The sequence below is a fragment of the Camelus ferus genome, chromosome 3 (assembly GCF_009834535.1).
Source record: "Camelus ferus isolate YT-003-E chromosome 3, BCGSAC_Cfer_1.0, whole genome shotgun sequence".
NCBI classification, from domain to species: Eukaryota; Metazoa; Chordata; class Mammalia; order Artiodactyla; family Camelidae; genus Camelus; species Camelus ferus.
Genome location: NC_045698.1, coordinates 36,273,129 through 36,297,162, shown reverse-complemented (window position 1 = coordinate 36,297,162; position 24,034 = coordinate 36,273,129). Strand labels below are relative to the sequence as shown.

General features: G+C 34.9%; 1 protein-coding gene across 1 annotated transcript in view; it reads left to right on the top strand.

Moving 5' to 3' along the window:
- The window catches only part of IL6ST (interleukin 6 signal transducer), a 50,864-nt gene that overhangs the window by 17,016 nt on the left and 9,814 nt on the right, over positions 1–24,034 (top strand). The window contains exons 4-13 of the mRNA XM_032472392.1: positions 446–566; positions 4,194–4,360; positions 4,903–5,057; positions 7,216–7,375; positions 9,295–9,377; positions 10,240–10,450; positions 10,992–11,174; positions 12,905–13,006; positions 13,187–13,333; positions 13,631–13,771. Coding sequence (XP_032328283.1) covers positions 446–566; positions 4,194–4,360; positions 4,903–5,057; positions 7,216–7,375; positions 9,295–9,377; positions 10,240–10,450; positions 10,992–11,174; positions 12,905–13,006; positions 13,187–13,333; positions 13,631–13,771 — 1,470 coding nt within the window. The remainder of the gene's footprint in view (positions 1–445; positions 567–4,193; positions 4,361–4,902; positions 5,058–7,215; positions 7,376–9,294; positions 9,378–10,239; positions 10,451–10,991; positions 11,175–12,904; positions 13,007–13,186; positions 13,334–13,630; positions 13,772–24,034) is intronic.

The window sequence follows — 24,034 nt, the reverse complement described above, 5'->3', positions numbered from 1 at the left end:
TTACCAAATTTGTGTGGGTCACTTAAAATTACAATTTTGGCATTTGCTTTTTCTCCAGCAGAATTTAGGAAGGCAATAGAAAGAAATATAAATGAATTGTTTTTGCTTCTGTTTAATTGCCTCTTACAAACATGCAGATATTTTTTAAAATACACTTAATGGAGAAATAATGCTATCCAGCTATAAATGAAAGTTGATTTTATGTAGAAAATTTGAAATATACTAGTTAATGACAATTATGATAGAAAATTTATGTTACTATCTAGGAAGAAGTTTGAATTTAAATAAAAATTAATGTTTAGTCACCAGTCTTTCATTATGTCCTTGCTTTTTGCTTGGGTTTGTTTTTTCTACCTAGTTGTTTTAAATATCTTTGGTAGTATATAAATTGCATGCTATTTGTGGGTACAAAACTTTTTGAAAATTGCTTATTTTTCCTTTTTAGTACCTCCAGAAAAACCTAAAAATTTGAGTTGTATTGTGAATGAAGGAAAGAAAATGATGTGTCAGTGGGATCCTGGAAGGGAAACATACCTGGAAACAAACTTCACTTTAAAATCTGAATGGCAAGTTATTTTAAATTTGTTGTATGTTGAATTTATTAAGTTAGCCTTTTGTGCTGGAATTTTTATTTTGTCAAGTAGTAATGTTAAAAGCAAATTTTTAAGCATTTTATTTAACCTTTTGTTTTTGGAACATCTGAAACATGAAAGTAGAAAGAATAGTAAAAGAAATCCTCATGTGCCTATCATCAAGCTTAAGTTAATGATCAGCTCATGACCAGTCTTATTTTATATATACCCCACCCCAGATTGTGTTAAAGAAAATCTCAGATATCTTGTCGCCTCATCCATAAAAGATGCCTCTAAAATATAAGGACACTTTTTTAAAAACATAACTACATACCATTATTATACACAAATATAATTGAAAACACTGTCGCATTTTTAGTGTTTAAATTTCCCGTTGTCTCATAATTATATGTATAAATATTTTTATATAAATAATCACCATATGTTGCAAATTGATATGTCTTGTCTCTCTTAACCATTGTTTCCATCTACTTCTCTCTTTTTTTGGGGGGGGGACAATTAGGTTTGTTTGTTTGTTTATTAATGGGAGGTACTGGGGATTGAACCCAGGACCTCATGTATGCTAAGCATGCTCTCTACAACTGAGCTATACCCACCCCTCTCTTTTCTTTCTTTCTCTTTGCAATTCAGTTGTTAAAATATTGATTATACATTGTTTAACACATTCCTCTATCCCTTTATTTTCTAAAGCTTACCAGTGGATCTAGATAATCAGATTTGGGGTGGAATTATTGTTGTTGTTTTTCCAAAAGTAGTTCATAATTCATAGGAATGATGTTTACTTCCATTAGGAACCACCATATAATGTTTGATTGTTTTTCTTACACTAAGATTGAGCAGTGGTTTCAAGTATTGTCAGCCTGAACCATTCATTATAAAATTCCCCATTTTTTCCCAAACATAAAGAAAAGTTGAAAGAATTCTGCAGTGAATACTTATACATACTTATTAGCTAGATTCTACAATTAACATTTTACTTTATTTGCTTTATCACATACCTATTTATGTATATCATTCTCTCTGCCTGTCAATCCATCTTTCTTTTTTTTTTCAATTCCCATTTATTTTTGGCTCTTGGGGCAATGTCATCTTTTCAATATGAAAGCAAGCAGCAAGTTCAACACAAAATAGAAATCTGAAGTGTAGAATAGGATAAAACCAAGGTTGGTATGGGAAAGGCAATAACAAAAGTAAGAGATGAGATGTTGCCAAGAGATGGAGGGTATCCTGTCCCCTCTCTGGGGAATGACAAACATTTAGGCAGCGGCACACGCCTTTCCAGATACATACAGAAGGGCTGGTATTCATTTTTTGTGTAAGAAAAGGTGGAGTTGGGGAGGACCTTTCTGGAGGCTTAAGGACCAAGGCTAGTCTCTTGCTCCTCTTGACCCCCTTTTCTGAGCAGGGGAAAGAAAGAAATCCCAACACATGAAATCCATCTCTTTTTTTATGCATTTCAGAGTGAGTTGCAGACATTCTTATATTTCACCCTTAAACTTAAGCATTTACAATATTAACTATATTAATTAGCTGGATGTTTACAGGTATATTTTTGATTTTAGATAAAATTTATGTATCTCTAAAGATAATACTTACATATCCTAAGTGTATTGCTCATTGAGTTTTGACTAGTGACTGTGTAACTCAAACCCCTATCAAGGTATAGACATTACTAACACCCTCATGCCCTTCCTGGTCAATCCCAGTCACCACCCTATTTCACCCCACAGGGCAACTACTTGTCTGATTTTCTTTACTATAGATTTTGACCTGTTCCAGAATGTCATACAAATGGAATCACATAGTGTGTGCTCTTTTGTGAAAGGATTTATGACTCAGCAGAATGTTTTGAGGATTTAACCATGTTGCTTCCCATTAGTTTTTCACTTAAAGGTTTGAGTCATTATCAGTGATCATTATTTGTATATGAGGTACAAAATAGTGGTATTCTTTATCTTTTTTTAATCAGCTGAAATACTTAAAGAATACTTTTCTTCATCAACTATTGGTTACCGTGAGGTATGGTTCACGTAAGAGAAGCAAAATGGTTTCAGTGTTTTCCTTTTATTAACCAGTTACATTGGTTCCCAGCATCATCAAAAGGTAGATAATAAGGTGTTTTTCTCCTCATTATGAATTCTTACTTTAACATAGTTGATGTATTTTAATCCATTAAAGTTATCAACAATTGATACTTAAATTGTTGCATCTTTGGAACTTTTCAGATTGGCTCATCCTTTTGACACAATTTTCATTAGTCTTTGATAGCTTCCTGATTTCTGATATGACATAATGTTCCAGGCTCATCTTAATATATTTTCTGCCCCAGAACCAGAATCAGCCATTTCCCAAGTAGTCATGGGTCCATTTAGTGTGAAATACTATTTATAGACTGTAGCCTGGGTGCTGGGGAACTCACTGCTACTGGGTTGTTACTATTTCTAGGCTTTTTCAGTGGAGAGAGCTAGGAATGTTTTTAAGGTAAAATATATTATGAACTCATATTGATATTTCCAAGTTAAAATTCAGACTATGGGTTTTTACTTAATTCATCTAACATCTACATCTCCTTTTTTCTGTGATGAAAACCTTAATTCCCCAAAATACCAACGTAATTATTCATTTGCTTTATTCCACAGTAAACACAATAGCTACAAAATAACAATTATAATGTTAGCATCAACAGTATGATTGTTGAAAAGAATTTTAAGAATGTTTTTCTTTCACCAAGGGTATAATTAAATTACTATTTTAGAGTTACTTGAAATAGTTTCTATGTGCTATACCCCCAACTCAGTACAAGAATTCATATGTTTCATTTTGGTTTTGGTTTTTAGGAATTTTCTTAATCGTTTAAAATAATGAATTAATCCAAAAAGTCAGATTTCTAAAACAATATATATTTACAGAAGTCTCAGTTCCCTGTCTCCTCAACCTTATTTCCTCCCTCTCTCTAGAGGTTACCTATTTTGGTTTGGTTTTGATTTATCCTTCTATTTTGAAAAATTGTGTGTGTATATATAAATATTAATTGTATGACATAAACATATGTGAATAAATATAGTAATACCACTTGGAACTTTCTGTTGTGATAGAAATCAGAAAGTGGTTGCCTGAGTTTGACTGGAAAGGGGCTGACGGAATTTTTGGGGTGATGGAAAATCTTATCCCTGTCCTCCTCCCATCTGCTAGCATATTGTGCTTGAAAAAGCACACGGTTCTTAAAGACATTGCTGGTAAAGATTCTATTTCAGGAAAAGAAAGAAACAGTACAAATATTAGATGAAATAGATAATTTTTGGAGAAGTGTCAGTGGGGATAGAGCATAATATTCTTAATGTGATATTCTTAGAGTAAAATTTTGAAAATAATTTTGTGTTTTAAGATATAGATTAAACTCAGTTTTAAAGAAAAACAGGTGAGTTTCTAAGAAATTTTATTTGGTTTTCAACAATTTATTCTAAACTTACTCAATTAATTTATTCGAAGCTATAATAATCTGGGTCTCATCAAATTCTTTTCAAGGAGCCTTTTTCATTTTTCATTCTATTTTTTTTCAAATCTGTTTTTAATGACTGATTCTACCATTTTTGTATTTAGGGCAACAGAGAAGTTTGATGATTGTAGAGCAAAACGTGAGGATCCCACCTCATGCACTGTTGATTATTCTCCTGTGTATTTTGTCAACATTGAAGTCTGGGTAGAAGCAGAGAATGCCCTTGGGAAGGTTACATCAAATCATATCAATTTTGATCCTGTAGATAAAGGTAGATATAAACGTGAATTTAAGAATTTATTAGAACATGCAGTGGTTTATAAATTAAAGTAGTTCTAAGTTTAGTAATATAAAAACAAGCATTTAGTTCATTATCTTAGTGACTTTTACAATTTCGGTTTATCAACGACATTTAAAGTAATTTGGAAAAAGAATAATATCTATAATCCAACCACATTTATAGCTGTTTCCACTTCGAATGTCATCTTCTGGTATTTGTCCAAATATCAGACATTTTACAGCATTATAATCATAGTATACATGTTCCATTTTTATTCTTTTTTAAAATTTCTTATAAATATTTAATTGCCTTAATATCAGAACCTGAAAAGGTTAATGAATGTAATAAACTGACAAGGAAAGCTAAAGTTTCTTTAGAAACCTTTCCTTTCCATTATAATCGTATGGCATAGCATTGTTTTTAGAGAAATTAGTTCATTTGGTGAAAATAAATGCATAGTGTGAAAATATAAAGAGTATATTTGAGTTTGTGTAAGAAATTGTAAAAATATTTTGATCTATTTTATTCTTCAGTGAAGCCCAATCCACCACATAATTTATCAGTCAGCAACTCAGAGGAACTGTCTAGTATTTTAAAATTGACATGGATCAACTCAAGTATTAAGAGTTTTATAAGAATGAAATATAACATACAATATAGGACCAAAGATGCCTCAACTTGGAACCAGGTAAATTGAAGGTTACTGTTTATTCAAATAGTCTTTCTTCCAACCCTCTAACCTAAAAATCTCAATCATTTTCTGAATGTCTTAAGTTTCTGGTTACATGAAACATTTTACTTGACACCTCTTCTAGGTCTGTATTTCAAGCAAAGGCCAACAGGAAGACATCCATAGAAAAAATGCAGTTTTGCTGAATACAGTAGGTTTTAAGTGAAATAAAGAAGTCGTCCGGGATGACAGGGAATAGCATTTTTAATGGGAAGTGAAAGGACCACAAATAACAAGAGGCATATTAAGTGGAGGAGTAAAAATGAAGAGATTATATTGATAAGGTGGGGGGGGGGGTGTTAGCAGAAACTATATCTGTGAGCCAAATTTAGCCTGCCATCTGTTTTTGTAAATAAAGCTTTATTAGGATACAGCCACACACATTTGTTTGCATATTAATCTCTGGCTATTTTTCTGCTACATAGAAAGGGTTGAGTAGTTGCAACAGACACTATCTGACTCAAAGCCTAAAATATTTACAATCTAGCCCTTTATAGAAAGTTTACCAACCCATGAGGTAGAGGAAGAGATTGTGGAGAACTTGTAAGACTGAAAAGGAAAAGGACAGTGTACCCAAAGATGATGCTATCAGCAAAAGAAATACTTGGAGCTTTTTAAAAGGCTGTCACCATAGCATTAAATTCCCCATACTGTTCTTTGTTGTAACTCTGTTTATCACTAACAGTATGCTTTTGCTTTGTTTCTCTGGTTGCAATAATGAGCCCAGAAGAGAATTAAACCTATGCATGACCTTCCTACTTCTGTCCTCCATTCCACTTATCTAAAGGGCTCAGAATACAATCAGAAAAAGGAACAAACCAAAGTGCATTAATGCTTCATCCTGTACAGAGAGGATACATACCAGAAGTCCTTCAAAATATTTTTTAATATCAGAGAATTTTAATTCTTTGGTACAAAAAAGACTGACACCTATTTTGTATTCAATATTGAACTCTCAGAGTAGTAGAAAGAATGTGTTATTTATTTATATTTAGTCCTTTTTTTCCTGAAAACCAGGTTTATCTATAGTGGTAGCTTTTGTTTTTCTTTCTTTTTTTCTTTTTTATTGAAGTATAGTCAGTTTACAATGTTGTCCAATTTCTGACATTCAGCATAATGTTTCAGTTATACATGTACATATATATATTCCTTTTCATATTCTTTTTCATTATAGATTACTACAATATATTGAATATAATTGCCTGTGCTATACAGTATATACTAAAATATGGAATCTAGGGGGGAAAAAGGCACAAGTGAACTTATTTACAAAACAGAAACAGACTCACAGACGTAGAAAACAAACTCATGGTTACCAAGGAGGTGGGGAAAGAGTGGGAAAGGATAAAATGGGAGTTCAAGATTTGCAGATGCTTTTGTTTTTCTTAATTGGGCTGGATATCTTCCTTTTACTTTATCTAGATCTACACTCCACCCTTCTCCACCCTACTCCACCCTACTCTTGGTCTTGGGATGCTGACCTATGTGGATTTTATCTGTTGGTTCCCTTCCCTCTAGTTTCCTAATGAGTTTCTAGTTAATGGGAGGTGGGGGCCTGACAAGAGAAAGAAGAGAGAGAAGTGAGATCAGCATATTTATTTTCCCTGCTTCTTCCCTGGAGCTTTCTGGCCTTTGAGCCTAAGGTCACTGCTCCTCTCAAGTACCGAATCTGACCCTGTTCTTTCCAGTTCTTTCAGGTTCCCTCATCCCTTTGAGCCTAAAGGTGGTAACACCTACAAGCCCCAGGGTACTGCCTATACTGTCTAAGGTTTCCCTACACTCTGCCCATATTCCCTTTAGTAAACCTTCCTTTAATTAAATTCTGATTGGAATTTCCATCTTTTTCCTGCTGAGACCTTAATAGGTACATGGAAAAAAGAAAGAAAGGAAAGAAGAAAGGACTAATGTTTCTATATTTCCCAAACCTGTTAACTTTACTACTTTTGACTACATTCTGACTTGGATTTATTTCTCTTCAGAACTTGAGTTAAATTAGTCTTACTCATAAGTTATTAGTCTTGTTTTATTAATTAGTTTCTAAAATCTTAGGCAGTTTGAAAAACCTATAATAAATACCTTTGGGGTTTTTTTTGTTGGTCAATTTGCTTTGTTTCAGATTCCTCCTGAAGATACAGCATCTACCCGATCTTCATTCACTGTCCAGGACCTTAAGCCTTTTACAGAGTATGTGTTTAGGATTCGCTGTATGAAGGAAGACGGTAAAGGATTTTGGAGTGACTGGAGTGAAGAAGCAAGTGGGATCACATATGAAGATAGTAAGTAAATAAGTATATGAAGAAATAGAACTATTAGAATTCTGACTATAAATTGTGTCTACTTTTAAGAATATGGACCTCATTGCTTCTTATTTTGTGATCATTGTATTCAAACTGATATTTTACACTTTTATTTTTAAAGGATATCAAGATACAGAATTTAATGTGCATTATTGATAATATAAACCTTTTTGATACCTAAAGAAAATTATGGAATGGTGTCTTAGATACCATGAGAAACCATTAGCTTAATGGTAAATCCAGAACATTTTATTAAAGGAGAGTGGTCCAGAGATATCTCTACCAGAGAATTACATTCTGAATCATTTAATTTACACTATCTAGCAAAAGTATGCCTTAGACCCTCGCTGTCAAACATATTTTTACTATATTTTTTCTTCATTTTTTTTCTATCTGTATTTAAAAAGCCCCTGGAAAAACATCCTGACATTTTGGTTGATTGGTTGATTGGTTGATTTTCATTTTCCCTTTTTTTCTCATGATAATGCAGTCCATACAGTGGAGAATCCAAAAGGCATAAAAGGATATATGATGTAAAGACTCCCACCCCAAAGCAGTTATGTTACTGATTTCTTCTGTAGCCATCAAGAAATAGTCCTGTGGCATATAGATTTTTATTTTGAACATTTTCCTATCATAGTCACACTCTTTAGGTGTCAGTGGCAGCAGTCATGACTTTAAAACCTCTCCTGCCACCTATATCTCTTCACTTCCATGGAGCTCTACCAGAGGTTTGGATAGTTAAGTGAATTGAGAATGCAAAGGCAGGAAGGTAAAGTACCCTTCTCCACTAAGAATTTTCTCTTATTCTCATCAATAGCAGGAAAGAAAGTAATCCTAGTATTTCTGGTTTGGGAGTCCTCAATCAGATTCCTCTGTCTTGGCGAGGACTTCTGAAACTAATATTCGAGGAGCCTTTAAGGGTACTTGGGTCAGTTGAGGGAGTTCCTGAACTACTTTAAATGTAGGCAAAATACTGTGGTTAGTGCCTGTGTGCATTTTCTAGGGAGATGGTACATAACCTTTGTCAAATCAAAGAGGTATCTGGAGCCCAAAACGTGGATTACGCATTTCTTTAACTTAGTGAACTTCTGGGTTCTCTTTATGTTAGGAAATATTTCCAGCCCATAAAATTTCCTTCTTAACTTCATGTTCTTTATTCTTTTGGGGTGCTGCATTGTACTCATACATACATCTATTTGAATCTCCTATACTGGTAGCTTTTCCCCAGCCTTCCTGGTCTGCCTTTCCCCTTTTCTCTTGTCATTGTAATTACCTCTTCGTGATTAGCATATCACTGCTTAGATTTTATTCAGATTCCTCTTTATTCTATACCATATTTGGTAATTAGATTTATAAAAATTACTAATTACTAGCATTTGATACATTGTTTTATAAAGTGCTTTTTCATATGGTAGATGATTATCACAACAATCCTGTGAATTCATTTTGATCCTGTTACACTGACTTATCCCAACATAAGGCAATAAACTTATACGACATTTACTCCATTTATTTTAATTTGTCCTATATTTTACCTGTAAGCATTTAGGGGTTTTAAACATGTATTTAAATATGATTTTTCAATTTGATTTTTAGCAAAAATAAATAGTGGTACATCTTTGGTTATTGCTTAGAATATATTTGTACCTTTACAATTTTAAGATTACAAAAGAGTTCCAATATAATCTCAATCATCAAGCTATCACCCTGACTAAAGGAACACCCAGGCATATCATGCTGGGATAGGAAAATGCTGGTATAAGGAAAGAGTTAGAGACACCATGTAATTGAAGGGCAAGAATATTAAGAACAAAAGTAAGAGAAAAATTTCCAGGATTTTATTTTACTGTTGTAATAAAAACTTTTATTTTAAAAAGCATGTGTCATCTCTTTAGGACCATCCAAGACACCGAGTTTCTGGTATAAAATAGAGCCATCTCATACTCATGGCTACAGATCTGTACAACTCATATGGAAGGTAAAAAAAAAAAATCACCTATTTATATCTTTTATCTCATATAAATACATTTTATATGGTACTATGAATAAAGTTTAATTTTTATTCATTTAATATTAGCAAAGCATTTGATAACTTTTTTTTTTTTTTTTTTTGGTGGAGGTTCTGGGGCTTGAAACCAGGGCCTTGTGCATTCTAAGCATGCATTCTTTTTTTTTTTTTTTCTGGTTTTATTATGTAGAATGATTACAGTTCGACTACACATTAAGCATGCATTCTACCACTGAGCTATATACCCTATGCCCCAATAACTATTTTTAATAAACAGAAACACAAAGCTTTATATATACTGTGATAGAGGTCAGGCTCATAAACTGCAGGTGATCTGTCGTAGACACTTCAGCATAGATCTGTGAACATTTTATAAGAACAGCTACCTTGTCTTTTATTGAACTTTCCTGAGTACTTCATACGAAATAATTAATAAATGTTTTGAGTAATCAAAATGTATGCTGGTAACAGGAAGTAAAATTGTCATGCACTCCATAAATGTTCATAAATGGATCATACTAAAAAAAGATAGAAAAATACTCAGGCATAAAATAATTTAGGCCCACATAGCAGCAGCACAGAATGATATACAGGACTAAAAGTTGACAAGATGATGCTACTTTTCCCTCTTAGTTGAAGTCATGCTTTTACTCTTCATTCAGTGAATAGTAGTTTTACTTCAGCAGTGAGTTCAAAGTAAGGTTGCCAGTATCTTCCTATTAAATATTTAGAGATTTGATACAATAGCAGAATTTGTGAGCATGAACAAAAATTGGTTAATTTTACTCAAGATTTATGAAATACATTTTTAAAATAAACTATTTTATTACAGACATTGCCTCCTTTTGAAGCCAATGGGAAAATCTTGGATTATGAAGTGACTCTCACAAGATGGAAATCACGTTTACAAAATTACACAGTTAATGACACAAAACTGACAGTAAACCTCACAAATGATCGCTATATAGCAACTCTGACAGCGAGAAATCTGGTTGGCAAGTCAGATGCATCTGTTTTAACTATCCCTGCCTGTGACTTTCAAGGTTTGTGTCCATGAAATGGAGTCTGACTTAGGAGGGGAAAGGATGGATAGGTATGGACAGGGCTCCTGTAAAAAACATAACTATTTTAAGACTGTTTCCTCAGTATTAACAGTGATTATATTTTCAGAAATCAGTCAGCAGCTAGATCTGTTCCATTATTGTGTGGCTCAAACTTTGCAGTAAGCAACTTAATTCATTTAAACATTTTTTGATTATCTTTTTAAAATATAATTTTAAGGTTTTAGGAACTTTATATGCATATGACTTAAATATATTGTTTTTCTGTAGCTTTACTTAGCTTTCAAAGAAGAAAAAATTGTAGCTTACATACACAAAACATTTGAAGAATTTGGGGAAAGGAATTTAAGTTTCAAAATAAATTGACTAATGTAAATTATAAATGCTTTTATTCATGGAAATACATGTTATATGCTACAAAAACATGATAGACCACATGGTTATGGAAATGAATGTAAAATATTGGAATTTCAAATTTTTAAGTGTTTGTTTATCATATCAGTATTCAAACTTTGTTTTAAAGCTACTCACCCCGTAACGGATCTTAAAGCATTTCCCAAAGATAACATGCTTTGGGTAGAATGGACTGCTCCAAATGAATCTGTAAACAGATATGTACTTGAGTGGTGTGTGTTATCAGATAAATCACCCTGTATCCCAGACTGGCAACAAGAAGATGGTACTGTACATCGCACCTATTTAAGAGGTATACCTAGCTAAAAACATTTAAGTTGATGTCCTTTTTCTAACTCTTCAAACAGATTTTTCTTTTACATATTCTTTTCTGCTTTGTACACTTCGTGGTCCATTGAAAAGACTTCCAGTTTATCATAGTTACTAGTTTTATCTTGTTTACTATATTTGTGACTCTCAGCAAGTCACCCTTAACCTCTCTGAACTGCAGGGTTTGTTGATGGGCAAAGTGGGGTTAATACTACCCTCTTTTTATACTCCACTATTACTTTGATCATCAAAGGAATGCTCACAGAACTGTAAACTAAGAGACATAAAAGATAATCCAACCTCTGCTGCTAACTGGTATGTTCTCTGTACCTGATTAAGCTCCCTCATCCTTCAGTGAGAAAATTACTACAGTGTATCTGGATAGCTTATTAACTTCATATAGCTGCTGAACAAGGGAAGGAGAACTAGAACTCAGATTTGCTTGTCTTCTAAGCTGGAAGGACAGAAAGTAATGATATTATAGAGCTCCAAAATGAGATGCTCTCATTGTAAGGTACTACTTATCAACTGGCTTAAAGTGATATAACAATTTTAAAGAGACAACAAAGAACTCTGTGTGGTTTTTTTAGTGAAGAAGGATAACCATTAGAATTCAGCTGCAAATAGTATGATTAGTCAGAGAAAAGCTGTTAACAGAGATATAGCTACCATAAAGTTTAAAAGCTTTATTCGTAAAATAGGCTTTTTGGTCCTCATTAACCTATTATTTAATATAATTTTAATAACCTTGGTTGTCTAGTTGATCAGCCTTTTCCAATTAAAAGCAAGGCAGAGCTAGAAAGCAGGTTGGTAACAGCCGGACAGTGGGAATCTTCTAAACGAGCACAGCACGGGCCCTGGAGACCTGCTGGCTGTGCAGGTGCCCCGTGCAGCCCCGGAGCCCAGCAGCCCCAAGGGACGTCGCTGCATTACAACAGGATTTGGAAATTGCTCATCTTCTCGATAATGCTGAACTACCAAGAAGGTTACTCTAAGGAGGCAAAGAAGCATGTATGACTGCATGAATACTAGTCAAGGAGATATAAGTTCTTGTTAAAGCTATAAACTTCAGTAAAACAAACACCTCATTTTCTGATGTAGACAGCAAACCTGCTGTATAAAAAGAAATATTTTGCTATTATATGCTAAAGGAATAGATAGATTACTCTGTTAACTTGGAGAGATTATAAAGAAAGTATTTAAGATAGTTTTTCTTTTAAAATTATGTTAATTTCTCAGGGAAATAACACCAGTTACTTTTTTTTCCAGTCACCTGACAAACCAGAGCCATTAGTCCTTTTTGTAGCTCTAATTAGTGGCATCTTGCTCAGTGGCAGTTCTCAGAGAATTACATAACATGTACAAAAGTCATCAGACTTTAAGATCCAGAGTAATTTGAGATCAGTGTTTTTATAAGTACTGAATATAAATGCAGTCATTACTTTTAATGACTATATATTTTTTATCCACTGTATTGGCAATAAAAGTAATAAACATAAAATAAAAGTATTTTTAAATAAATTTTAAAACCTTATTCTATTAAGCTTGGATCCAGTACACAGAAGGCAGTGCTTACTTTAAAAGCTGCAGGTTTTTTTAAAATAAAAGGAAAGTTCAGTGGTCATGAAATTGTAATATAAAAATAAATAATGGAATTGACAAGATTTTTTTATTATAGGAAAAAAAATACTTAATCTACTCTTTTTACTTTAGGAAACTTAGCAGAGAGCAAATGTTATCTGATAACAGTCACTCCAGTATATGCTGATGGGCCAGGAAGCCCTGAGTCTATAAAGGCATACCTTAAACAAGCTCGTAAGTTCAAACCTATTTTCTTTGAAAAATGTTGAGTCTTGTACTAATAAAGACATTTTGTCCCTTTTAAGTAGGGATATGTCTCATTATGTTTAATTTGATGATGATGAAATTTTACAAAGTTCTAATTTACTAAATTCTGATGATTTTCAGTTAGCAAATACCTTTGTTCTGTTTCAGCACCTTCCAAAGGACCTACTGTCCGGACAAAAAAAGTGGGGAAAAATGAAGCTGTCTTAGAGTGGGACCAACTTCCTGTTGATGTGCAGAATGGATTTATCAGAAATTACACTATATTTTATAGAACCATCATTGGAAATGAAACTGGTAATGAAACCATCAGTTATTAATAATATGTCTTCTCTTAAGCTTTTAAATACTAATTTGTCTCATCTTCTTATGTTATACATCTTAGTATAGTATGTTAATATAGTTATATGTGTAGTAACCTCAGAGAAGAGATACCTGAGAATGTGCCTTGTGGTTGCTTTCATGGTCCTATTAAAGAAACATTGTTTTCTGGTAAAATATATTTTGATTCCTTTTTAATACTCTCAAACTGTCAAATATAGGCTAAACCAAGCAGGAGTAGTTGAATAAAGCACACTTACTGATTTCTTCCAGCTGTGAATGTGGATTCTTCCCACACAGAATATACACTGTCCTCTTTGACTAGTGACACTTTGTATATGGTACGAATGGCAGCGTACACAGACGAAGGTGGGAAGGATGGTCCAGAATTCACTTTCACTACACCAAAGTTCGGTAAGAAATACGATGTTTGATCTTTTCTTTCTTTTTTCCCTTTTAAAATTTAATGAGACTAAAAATGGGCTTAATTTATATGCCAAAATTTTATTAAAAGTGCATCTTTGGAATCATATAAATGAAGTGTTAATGAATTATGATTTTTATATTATTGTATCTGGTTCTTTCAGCTATAGAAAATATTTTTCCATACCTTTTTTGTTGTTTCACTATTTCTGACTAATTTCACCTATACTCTGTAAATCCCGAAAGAATTTGTTTAACTTTCTAAATAGGTTCATTTTTTTTACTGGCAAAAAAGAACTTGGGTGTGGTCTCTTTCTTCTCTCGTTCTTCCTTTTATAGGTAGGTTGCTGGCACTAGTCCACCCTTCCAGTCTCCATTTCCCTACCTCCAGCTCGGTCTTTAACTTGCTGAAACTAGGCTTCCAATCCACTATTCCACTGAAACCTCTCTAGTGTCAGTCATAGAAGACCTCTTAGTTGCCCCATCCAGTGCATGCTTTTTAGTCATCTTTTTTCCCCTGGACTTCCAGCATTTGATTGTTGTCCTCTCCATCCTTGAAACCGCCTCTTCCCTTGATTCTCCTCACTTTTTGTTTGTTTTTCTAATAGCACTCTCCTGAGTCTCCTCCCTCTCTGATATTTCCTTCTCCTTTTCAGCCATTTTAAATGTTTTATGTTCTCCAGAGCTCTGTTCTTGGGACTATTTTCTTATCTGCCTATTCAAATTCCCTGTCTGTGACTTCAGCCATCCTCTCTTCCCTTCCCAAATACATTTTAATTTGTTCCATGCCACAACCATCCAATTCTTCATCAAAGCCAGAAATTTAGATGCAATTGTAGTAAAATTTCGTATCTTTTTCACTTACATAAGCCAAGTATCAAGTGCAGTTGCTCATGCCTTCTAATACTGCTTGTACTTACCCTTTCATAATCTTCTTTGACCTTTAACTTCTCATCATTTTCCCCACCTTTGTGTCTCTTCCTAGTGTTGCCTTCTTCACCTCATTGTTTTGGCCTTTCCTGTAGCCTCCTGAAAGCAGACCAAAACTGCATTCTTTCCTGTAACTAGTTCATTTTGAATCATTATAGAAATCACCTTATTTTATTATAATTGTATTTGTAACCACCACCCCCAAGCACACATAGTGAATGATAAGTAGTAAGTTACATATTCCTTGTTGGTTGAATGAGAGAATAAATGAATAAGTGACCACATAAAGTACATATTAAAAGATCTTGATCTTTGTCTGATGGCCAATAATGAATGTAGTCTATGGGATAAGATTTGTGGTGACATGTTAATCAAATATATATACCTGTAACAAATACAGGTTTCCCCCACTATCCAAAAGCAGAGTGTACCTATCAAACCTTTCATAAGCCAAAATGGCATAAAGTGAAGAGTATCCCCCACTTTCTGAAAGTTCATACTAAGCCACTTCAAAAGACCTATAGTAGTACCGTTATTGTACTAATTGTAGATCTTTTGTAAAAGCTTAGTGGCGTAATGCAAACTTTCCAGAAGTGGGGGGGATACCTATAATATCTGAAATAAATAAAACTTTGTGCCATGATCTTTAGAAAAATAAACTTTAAAACTTTTAATTATCCTATACAGTAAAATACAAAGAGGAAGAAGAATCATTCCTAATCCCTCATCCAAAATAATCTTTACCATATTTATATATCCTTCTAGTCTTTTCTAGGCATACATTTTTTTTTTCCAAAAATGAGATCATACTTACTAGTATTACTTCATCATCTACTTTTTCCTCTGCTGTTTTATGTTTTATGGATCCATTATGGCTTTTTCACGTGGCATGGACTTGGCTCCCAAGGACCTTATAGCTTAGTTGAAGAAATACAACAAAAGTAAACAAAAACAAATGGAGAGCTGTTTAAACCATGGAGACAGTAAATAGAGCAGGAATTTAAATATATGCATAAGGAGTTTAACCTTCAAAGAATTAGTGGAGGAGATAATACTTGAGCCTTGAAATTAAGATTTGGACAAACAGGAAGAAGAAGGCATCTTAGAGCTGCGTGAGCAAAATCCCAAGGCATGAAAACTTAATAAGCAGAAGTTCAGCACTGATAAAGAAAAGGTTATGCCTGTATTTGATTTGGCATATATATATGAGAAGCTTAGAACTCGAGTTAATATTTGCCAGCCTGTAGTTTATTCCGAAGTCTTGATCTGATTTCTTTATTTCTATTAGGTTTTATAGGATGTAAGTTACTTACAAAGGGATATGTGTTGTGGAAAGATAAGATTAAGTGCATAGTATATGACTAGTATTACTTTCATACATTTTTCCTGTAAAGAGACTAACTAAAGGGCAGATGGAGGAGTTAACCAGAAAAAACCATAAGATAAACCATTAAGAAAAAAATCTCTAGGGGGAGGAGGCCAAGATGACGGAGTAGTAGGACGCACGTAGCTCACCCTCTCCCACAGACACACCAAGACTCACATCTACGGACCCACTCAGCCAACCAGAGCACCTGCAGAACTCCAACAGAACATTGTCCTCTTCAAAAGACAAAAACGCCAAAAATCTGGTAGGAAAAAGGAAGGAAGACAAAAAGGCAAAACCATGCGTGACCGGTCCCGCGGGGAGGGAGCGGCAAAGGAGGACTGGTGCTCGTTCGCTGGGGCTCCCCCTCTCCAACGGAGGAGCCAGCGGGACAGAGGGGGAGCCTATGAGGCTCAGATCTGTACGGAGTAGCCCTTGACTGACAGAACTGGGTTGAACGGGCACAGAGTCCCTGAGACATCCAGGCCGAGACCCAAGCCGGGAGCTGGGGTCCCGGACAGGCCACCCGAGCCGGGTGGAGGACGGGGACGGCTGCGCTGAGGCAGCCCCGGGAGATTGCAGGGGCTACACAACATGGATGAGTGGGTGCACAGGGCAGAACAACCTGGGCCCTCCCTGATACAGCACGGCTGATGTGCCCTGGGGGGAACGGTGCATACCCTCATCTCTGAAAACCCAGGGAAGTTTTTCAGCGAGGAGAGGCGTGGCTCAAGCACAGCCGCCATATCTTCCATTGTTTGGCACCCAGGTGGGGGCAGGGGCGAAACCTGAATCCGCGCCTGGGGGCTAGGCAGCCTCAGAGGCCAGACAGTGGGCTTGTTTGCATCCCGAATCAGATAGGATCCTTCTTCTCTGGTGCCTCGCAAAGTTCGTGCCCTCAGAACAAACAAGGAGCTGAGTTTGGACACGGAGCAGGGGCAGGGCTGTTCCGCAGTCTTCCCGGGGCCCACCTGCAGAGCGCCAACCCAGGGCAGAGCATACGGTGGCGCGGAGCTGCGGAGTGACCGCCCCTAGCCTTTCCGGCAGGCCCTTTGTGCTGGGAGGGGGCATGATCTGCTTGCCAACAGGCACTGGGAGCAGCACGGACGAGGGCGCCAACAGAGGGCCTCTGGAAACAACAAGCCGCGCTCTCAAAACAGGGCAAAGACAGAAAGACTTCTCATTAAGAGCACACAGTCTCCAGGAGAACACCCCCTCCCCATTTTAGTTTTTTAGTTTTTTGGATCTGTTTTTGCCTGTTGTATTCTCTGTTACCGTTTTGATTTTTGCTTTTTAAACAGTCGTATCCCCCCAGTTTTGGTCTCTTTTGAATTTTGCTTTTAAAATGGTATAGTTGTTAGTTTGAAAGATCCACGTCATGTCATTTTTCTCTCTCGGTTTTGATCGTCTGTTGTTGATTGTACACAGGTTTCAAATATGTGTTTTTGTCCTCTTTTGTCCTGTTTTGGAGCTTTTGGGGAGACGTCTCAACCAGATTGCTGTTCGGCTTCAATTTACTCTTAAGTGGTTCATTGTACGTTGTTTTCAGGCCTTTTTTTCCTCCCCCTTTGTTGGAATTCTCTTTATCATATCTTTTTTTTTTTTTTTTTTGTCTGTTCTATTTTTTATTACCTTCTTGGTTTCTAATTTCTGGAAGGTTGTGTATGCTTCTAGTTTTGGTTCCTTTTTGAATTTTTCTTTCTAGACAATTGTGTGTGCTTCTAGTTTTGATTCTTTTTGGGTATTTCTCTTAAAGTACTTTTATATTATTGTTTTTTAAAGAGAATCCACTTGATTGCATTTTCACTTTTGGGTTTAATCTCCTGTTGATTGTAAATGGGTTTCAGGTGTCGTTTTTGGATCTTTTTTCCTTTTAGTTTTTTTGAGGGTTTTTAAAAAGATCTCAATTCGAATGCTAGTCTAATTCAAATTGCTCTTCTATAATTGACTATACACTATTTTCAGGCCTTTTTTTTTTTCCTCCCTTCTCTTAAAATATCTCTATCTTTTTTTTATCTGTTATATTTTCTATTACCTTTTTAATTTCTACTTTCTAAACATTTGTATATGCGTCGTTTTAATTCCATTTTAAATTTTTCTGTTAATGTAGTTATATTATTATTTTCTTAAAAACAAAATCCACCTGATTTCATTTTCATTTCTTTTGGTTTTGATCTCCTGTTATAGATTATAAATAGGTTTCAAATATTGTACTTGGATCTTTTTCCTTTTTTTTTTTTTTTAAGGGATTTTAGGGAAAAAAAGACGTCTCAACTCGAAAGCTAGTACGATTCAAACTGCGCTTCTATAATTGATTATACACAGTTTTCAAACCTTTTTTTCTCCCTTTTAAAATTCTTTTTTTTTTTTTTTTTTTTTTTACTTTTTAAGTTTTATTCCTACATAGGCATTAGACAGATAAATAAACTCCTCTAAGGACCACAATAGATAACTGATACTCCATAAGCCACAGTACCAGAGACATATGAGCAAGATGAAGAAGCAGAGAAACCATTCCCAATTAAAAGAACAAGAGAAATCCCCTAAAAGAACGATCAATGAAATAGACATCAATAGCCTACTAGATGAAGATTTCAAAAAAGGAGTGATCAAAGTGCTGAAGGAACTAAAAGAGATAGTGTTTAGAGATATAAAATATGTCAAAAATGAAATTGAAGCTATAAAGAAGAGCCAAGTAGAATGGGTAAACTCATTGACTGAGATGAGGAATGATCTAAAAGCTGTGCAAAACCAACTAGATAATGCAGAGGGATGAATTAATGACCCAGAAGACAGGACAATAGAAAGCACCCAATCAGAAGAGCTACAAGATAAACAAATAAAAACAAATGGGGATTGAAAAGGTTTTTGAAGAAATCATGACTGGAAACTTCCCAAACTTAAAGAAGAAATCAGATATCCAAGTACAGGAAGCTCAGAGGGTCCCAAACAGGAAGAACCGAAACAGACCCACACTAAGACATATCATAATCAAGATGGCCAGAGTCGAGGATAAAGAAATGATTCTAAAGGCAGCAAGAGAAAAGCAAAGAATAAGTTACAAGGGAACCCCCATAAGGCTCTCAGCTGATTTTTCTACACAAACACTACAGGCCAGAAGGGAGTGGCAAGATATATTCAAAGTCCTGAATGAAAAAAAGATGCAGCGTAGGATACTTTATCCAGCAAGGCTATCCTTTAGGATAGAAGGAGAGAGAAAGAATTTCACAGACAAGAAAAAGCTGCAGGAGTTTAGCAACACTAAACCCATGCTGAAAGAAATATTGAAAGGTCTACTCTAAATAGAAAAGGAGCAGGATGCTACAGAAATGAGAAACTCACAACTGGAAAGGTGATAACTCAAGAATTACAAATAAAATAAGCATGAAATTATAAAAGAAGACATGCAAATCATTGAGAGTGGGAGAGGGAGGCAGGGATATATAGAATATTTTTTTTCTTTCTTTTTTAAATTTTTTGTTCTTGGTAAGATGGGTTTGAGATTATGTTACTATCAGTTTAAGAAAAACAGTTATAGTAAGGGGCTAATAGATTTACAAAAAAGGATAACCACAAGCCAAAAACTTACAAGGGAGTCACAAAAATTAAATAAAATCCATGATAACACAAAGAAAAATTACCAAACCACAAAAGGAAGAAGAAAGGAACAAAGAGGAAATACCAACTGCAAAGATAAGTTCAAAATGGCAATAAACACACATCTATCATTAATTACCTTAAATGTTAATGGATTAAATGCTCCAGTCAAAAGACATATAGAGTGGCAGACTGGATAATAAAGCAAGAACCTTCAATATGCTGCATAGAGACCCACTTTAGGGAGAAGGCCACATAGAGATTGAGAGTGAAAGGATGGAAAAGGATATTCCATGCAAATGGAAAAGCCAAAAAAGCAGGTGTTGCAGTACTACTTTCAGACAAAATAGACTTTAAAACAAAGGCCATAAAGATAAAGAAGGACATTTTATAATGATTAAAGGAGTGATACAAGATGAGGATATTACACTTGTTAATATATATGCACCCAATACAGGAGCACCTAAGTACATAGAACAATTACTAACAGAGATAAAGGGGGATATTGATGGGAATACAATCATAGTTGGAGATTTTAACACCACATTAACAACACTAGACAGATCTTCCAGACAGAAAATAAATAAGGCAACAGAGAAATTAAATGATACAATAGACAAATTAGATTTCGTGGATATTTTCAGAGCATTACACCCCCCCAAAAATAGGATATACATTCTTTTCAAGTGCACATGGAACATTTTCCAGGATTTATCATGTACTTGGGCACAAAAGAAACCTCAACAATTTTAAGAAGATAGAAATTATCTCAAGCATCTTTACTGACCACAATGCCATGAAACTACAAATCAACAACAGAGAAACAAAGGAGAAAAAAAGGAAAGCATGAAGATTAAACTATGTTATTAAAAAAAAAAATGGGTCAATGAGGAAATCAAAGCTGAAATTTAAAAATACCTTGAGACAAATGACAATGAAAGCACAACCACTCAAAATCTATGGGACACAGCCAAGGCAGTGCTAAGAGGGAAGTTTATAGCAATACAGGCCTTCCTCAAAACAGAAGAACAATCTCAAATAAACAATTTAACCAACCAGCTGAATGAATTAGAAAAAGAAGAACAAAAAGCCCCAAAAGGCAACAGAAGGAAGGAAATTATAAAGATTAGGGAGGAAATAAATGCAATAGAGATTAACAAGACCATAGGAAAAATCAACCAAACCAAAAGCTGGTTTTTTGAAAAAGTAAATAAAATTGACAAACCTCTGGCAAAACTCACAAAGAAGAAAAAAGAGCACAAATTAGCAAAATAAGAAAGGAAAATGGAGAAATTACAACAAATAAAATAGAAATACAGAATATCATACGAGAATATTATGAAAAACTATCTGGAACCAACCTGGATAACCTAGAGGAGATGGACAAGTTTCTGGAAACATACTGTCCACCAAGACTGAATCGAGAAGAAACTGACCACTTGAACAATCTGATTACTAGAAATGAAATAGAAATAGCAATTAAAAACCTCCCTACAAATAAAAGCCTAGGACCGGATGGCTTCACCGGGGAATTCTACCAAACATACAAAGAAGAACTCATACCAGTCCTTCTCAAACTCTTCCAGATGATTGAAAAGGAGGGAATATTCCCAAACTCATTCTATGAAGCCACCATCACCCTGATACCAAAACCAGGCAAAGACACCACCAAAAAAAGAGAATTACAGGCCAATATCACTGATGAACATAGATCCCAAAATCCTTACCAAAATATTAGCAAATAGAACCCAACAACACAGAAAAAAGATTATACATCATGACCAAGTGGGGTTCATCCCAGGGACACAAGGGTGGTTCAACATACACAAATCAATCAGTGTAATACATCATATCAACAAGAGAAAGGACAAAAACCACATGATCTTCTCAATCGATGCAGAAAAAGCATTTGATAAAATTCAACACCCATTTATGATAAAAACTCTCACCAAAGTGGGTATAGAGGGAACATATCTCAACATAATAAAAGCTATATATGACAAACCTACAGCCAGCATAGTACTCAATGGTGAAAAACTCAAAAGCTTCCCACTAAAATCTGGGACAAGACAAGGATGCCCACTATCACCACTCCTATTCAACATAGTCCTGGAAGTCCTAGCCACAGCAGTCAGGCAAGAGAAAGAAATAAAAGGGATCCAAATTGGAAAAGAAGAGGTAAAAGTGTCATTATATGCTGATGACATGCTACTATATATAGAAAACCCTAAAAGGTCCACACAAAAGCTACTAGAGCTGATTGAAGAATTCAGCAAGGTAGCAGGTTACAAAATTAACGTTCAAAAATCAGTTGCATTTCTTTACACTAACGATAAATCAACAGAAGAAGAAAGTAAAGAAACAATCCCCTTTAAAATAGCACCCAAAGTAATAAAATATCTGGGAATAAATCTAACCAAGGAGGTGAAAGAATTATACACAGAAAACTATAAACCATTGATGAAGGAAATTAAAGAAGACTTTAAAAAATGGAAAGATATCCCATGCCCTTGGATTGGAAGAATCAATATTGTTAAAATGGTCACACTGCCCAAGGCAATCTACAGATTTAATGCAATCCCTATCCAATTACCCAGGACATATTTCACAGAACTAGAAAAAATCATAATAAAATTCATATGGAACCATCAAAGACCTAGAATTGCCAAAGCATTACTGAAGAGAAAGAAAGAGGCTGGAGGAATAACTCTCCCAGACTTCAGACAATACTATAGAGCTACAGTCATCAAGACAGCATGGTATTGGTACAAAAAGAGACATATAGACCAATGGAACAGAATAGAGAGCCCAGAAATGAACCCACAAACTTCTGATCAACTCATCTTTGACAAAGGAGGCAAGAATATACAATGGAATAAAGAGAGTCTCTTCAGCAAATGGTGTTGGGAAAACTGGATAGCAGCATGTAAACCAATGAAGCTAGAACACTCCCTTACACCATACACAAAAATCAACTCAAAATGGATCAAAGACTTAAACATAAGACAAGATACAATAAACCTCCTAGAGGAAAATATAGGCAAAACATTATCTGACATACATCTCAAAAATTTTCTCCTAGAAGAAATAAAAGCAAGAATAAACAAATGGGACCTAATTAAACTTACAAGCTTCTGCACAGCAAAGGAAACCATAAATAAAACAAAAAGACAACCTACGGAATGGGAGAAAATCTTTGCAAATGAAACCGACAAAGGCCTGATCTCCAGAATGTATAAGCAGCTCATAGGACTTAATAAGAAACAACTGAACAACCCAATCCAAAGATGGGCAAAAGACCTGAACAAGCAATTCTCCAAGGAAGACATACAAATGATCAATAAGCACATGAAAAAATGCTCAATATCACTAATTATCAGAGAAATGCAAATCAAAATTACAATGAGGAATCACCTCACACCAGTCAGAATGACCATCATTCAAAAATCCACAAATGACAAATGCTGGAGAGGCTGTGGAGAAAGGGAACCCTCCTACACTGCTGGTGGGAATGCAGTTTGGTGCAGCCACTGTGGAAAACTGTGGAGATTCCTCAAAAGACTAGGAATAGACTTACCATATGACCCAGGAATCCCACTCCTGGGCTTATATCCAGAAGGAACCCTACTTCAGGATGACACCTGCACCCCAATGTTCATAGCAGCACTATTTACAATAGCCAAGACATGGAAACAGCCTAAATGTCCATCAACGGATGACTGGATAAAGAAGAGGTGGTGTATTTATACAATGGAATACTATTCAGCCGTAAAAACCGACAACATAATGCCATTTGCAGCAACATGGATGTTCCTGGAGAATGTCATTCTAAGTGAAGTAAGCCAGAAAGAGAAAGAAAAATACCATATGAGATCACTCATATGTGGAATCTAAAAAGCAAAAACAAAAAAACAAAGCATAAATACAAAACAGAAATAGACTCATAGACATAGAATACAAACTTGTGGTTCCCAAGGGGTGGAGGATGGGAAGGGATAGACGGGATTTTAAAATTGTAGAATAGATAAACAAGTTATACTGTAAAGCACAGGGAAATATATACAAGATCTTATGGTAATTCACAGAAAAAAAATGTGACAATGAATATACATATGTTCATGTATAACTGAAAAATTGTGCTGTACACTGGAATTTGACACAACATTGTAAAATGATTATAAGTCAATAAAAAATGTTAAAATGCAATAAAAACCTCTAATATAAATTATCCCAATTAGTGATTCATTTGATTAATAAACCCTCTTAAATGCAGAAAGGATTCGTGTGATATTTAGGAATCTTAGGCTTGTTGCTTTTTAGATGATGATATTCTTTTGTCACTCTTTGTACCTATTAAGATT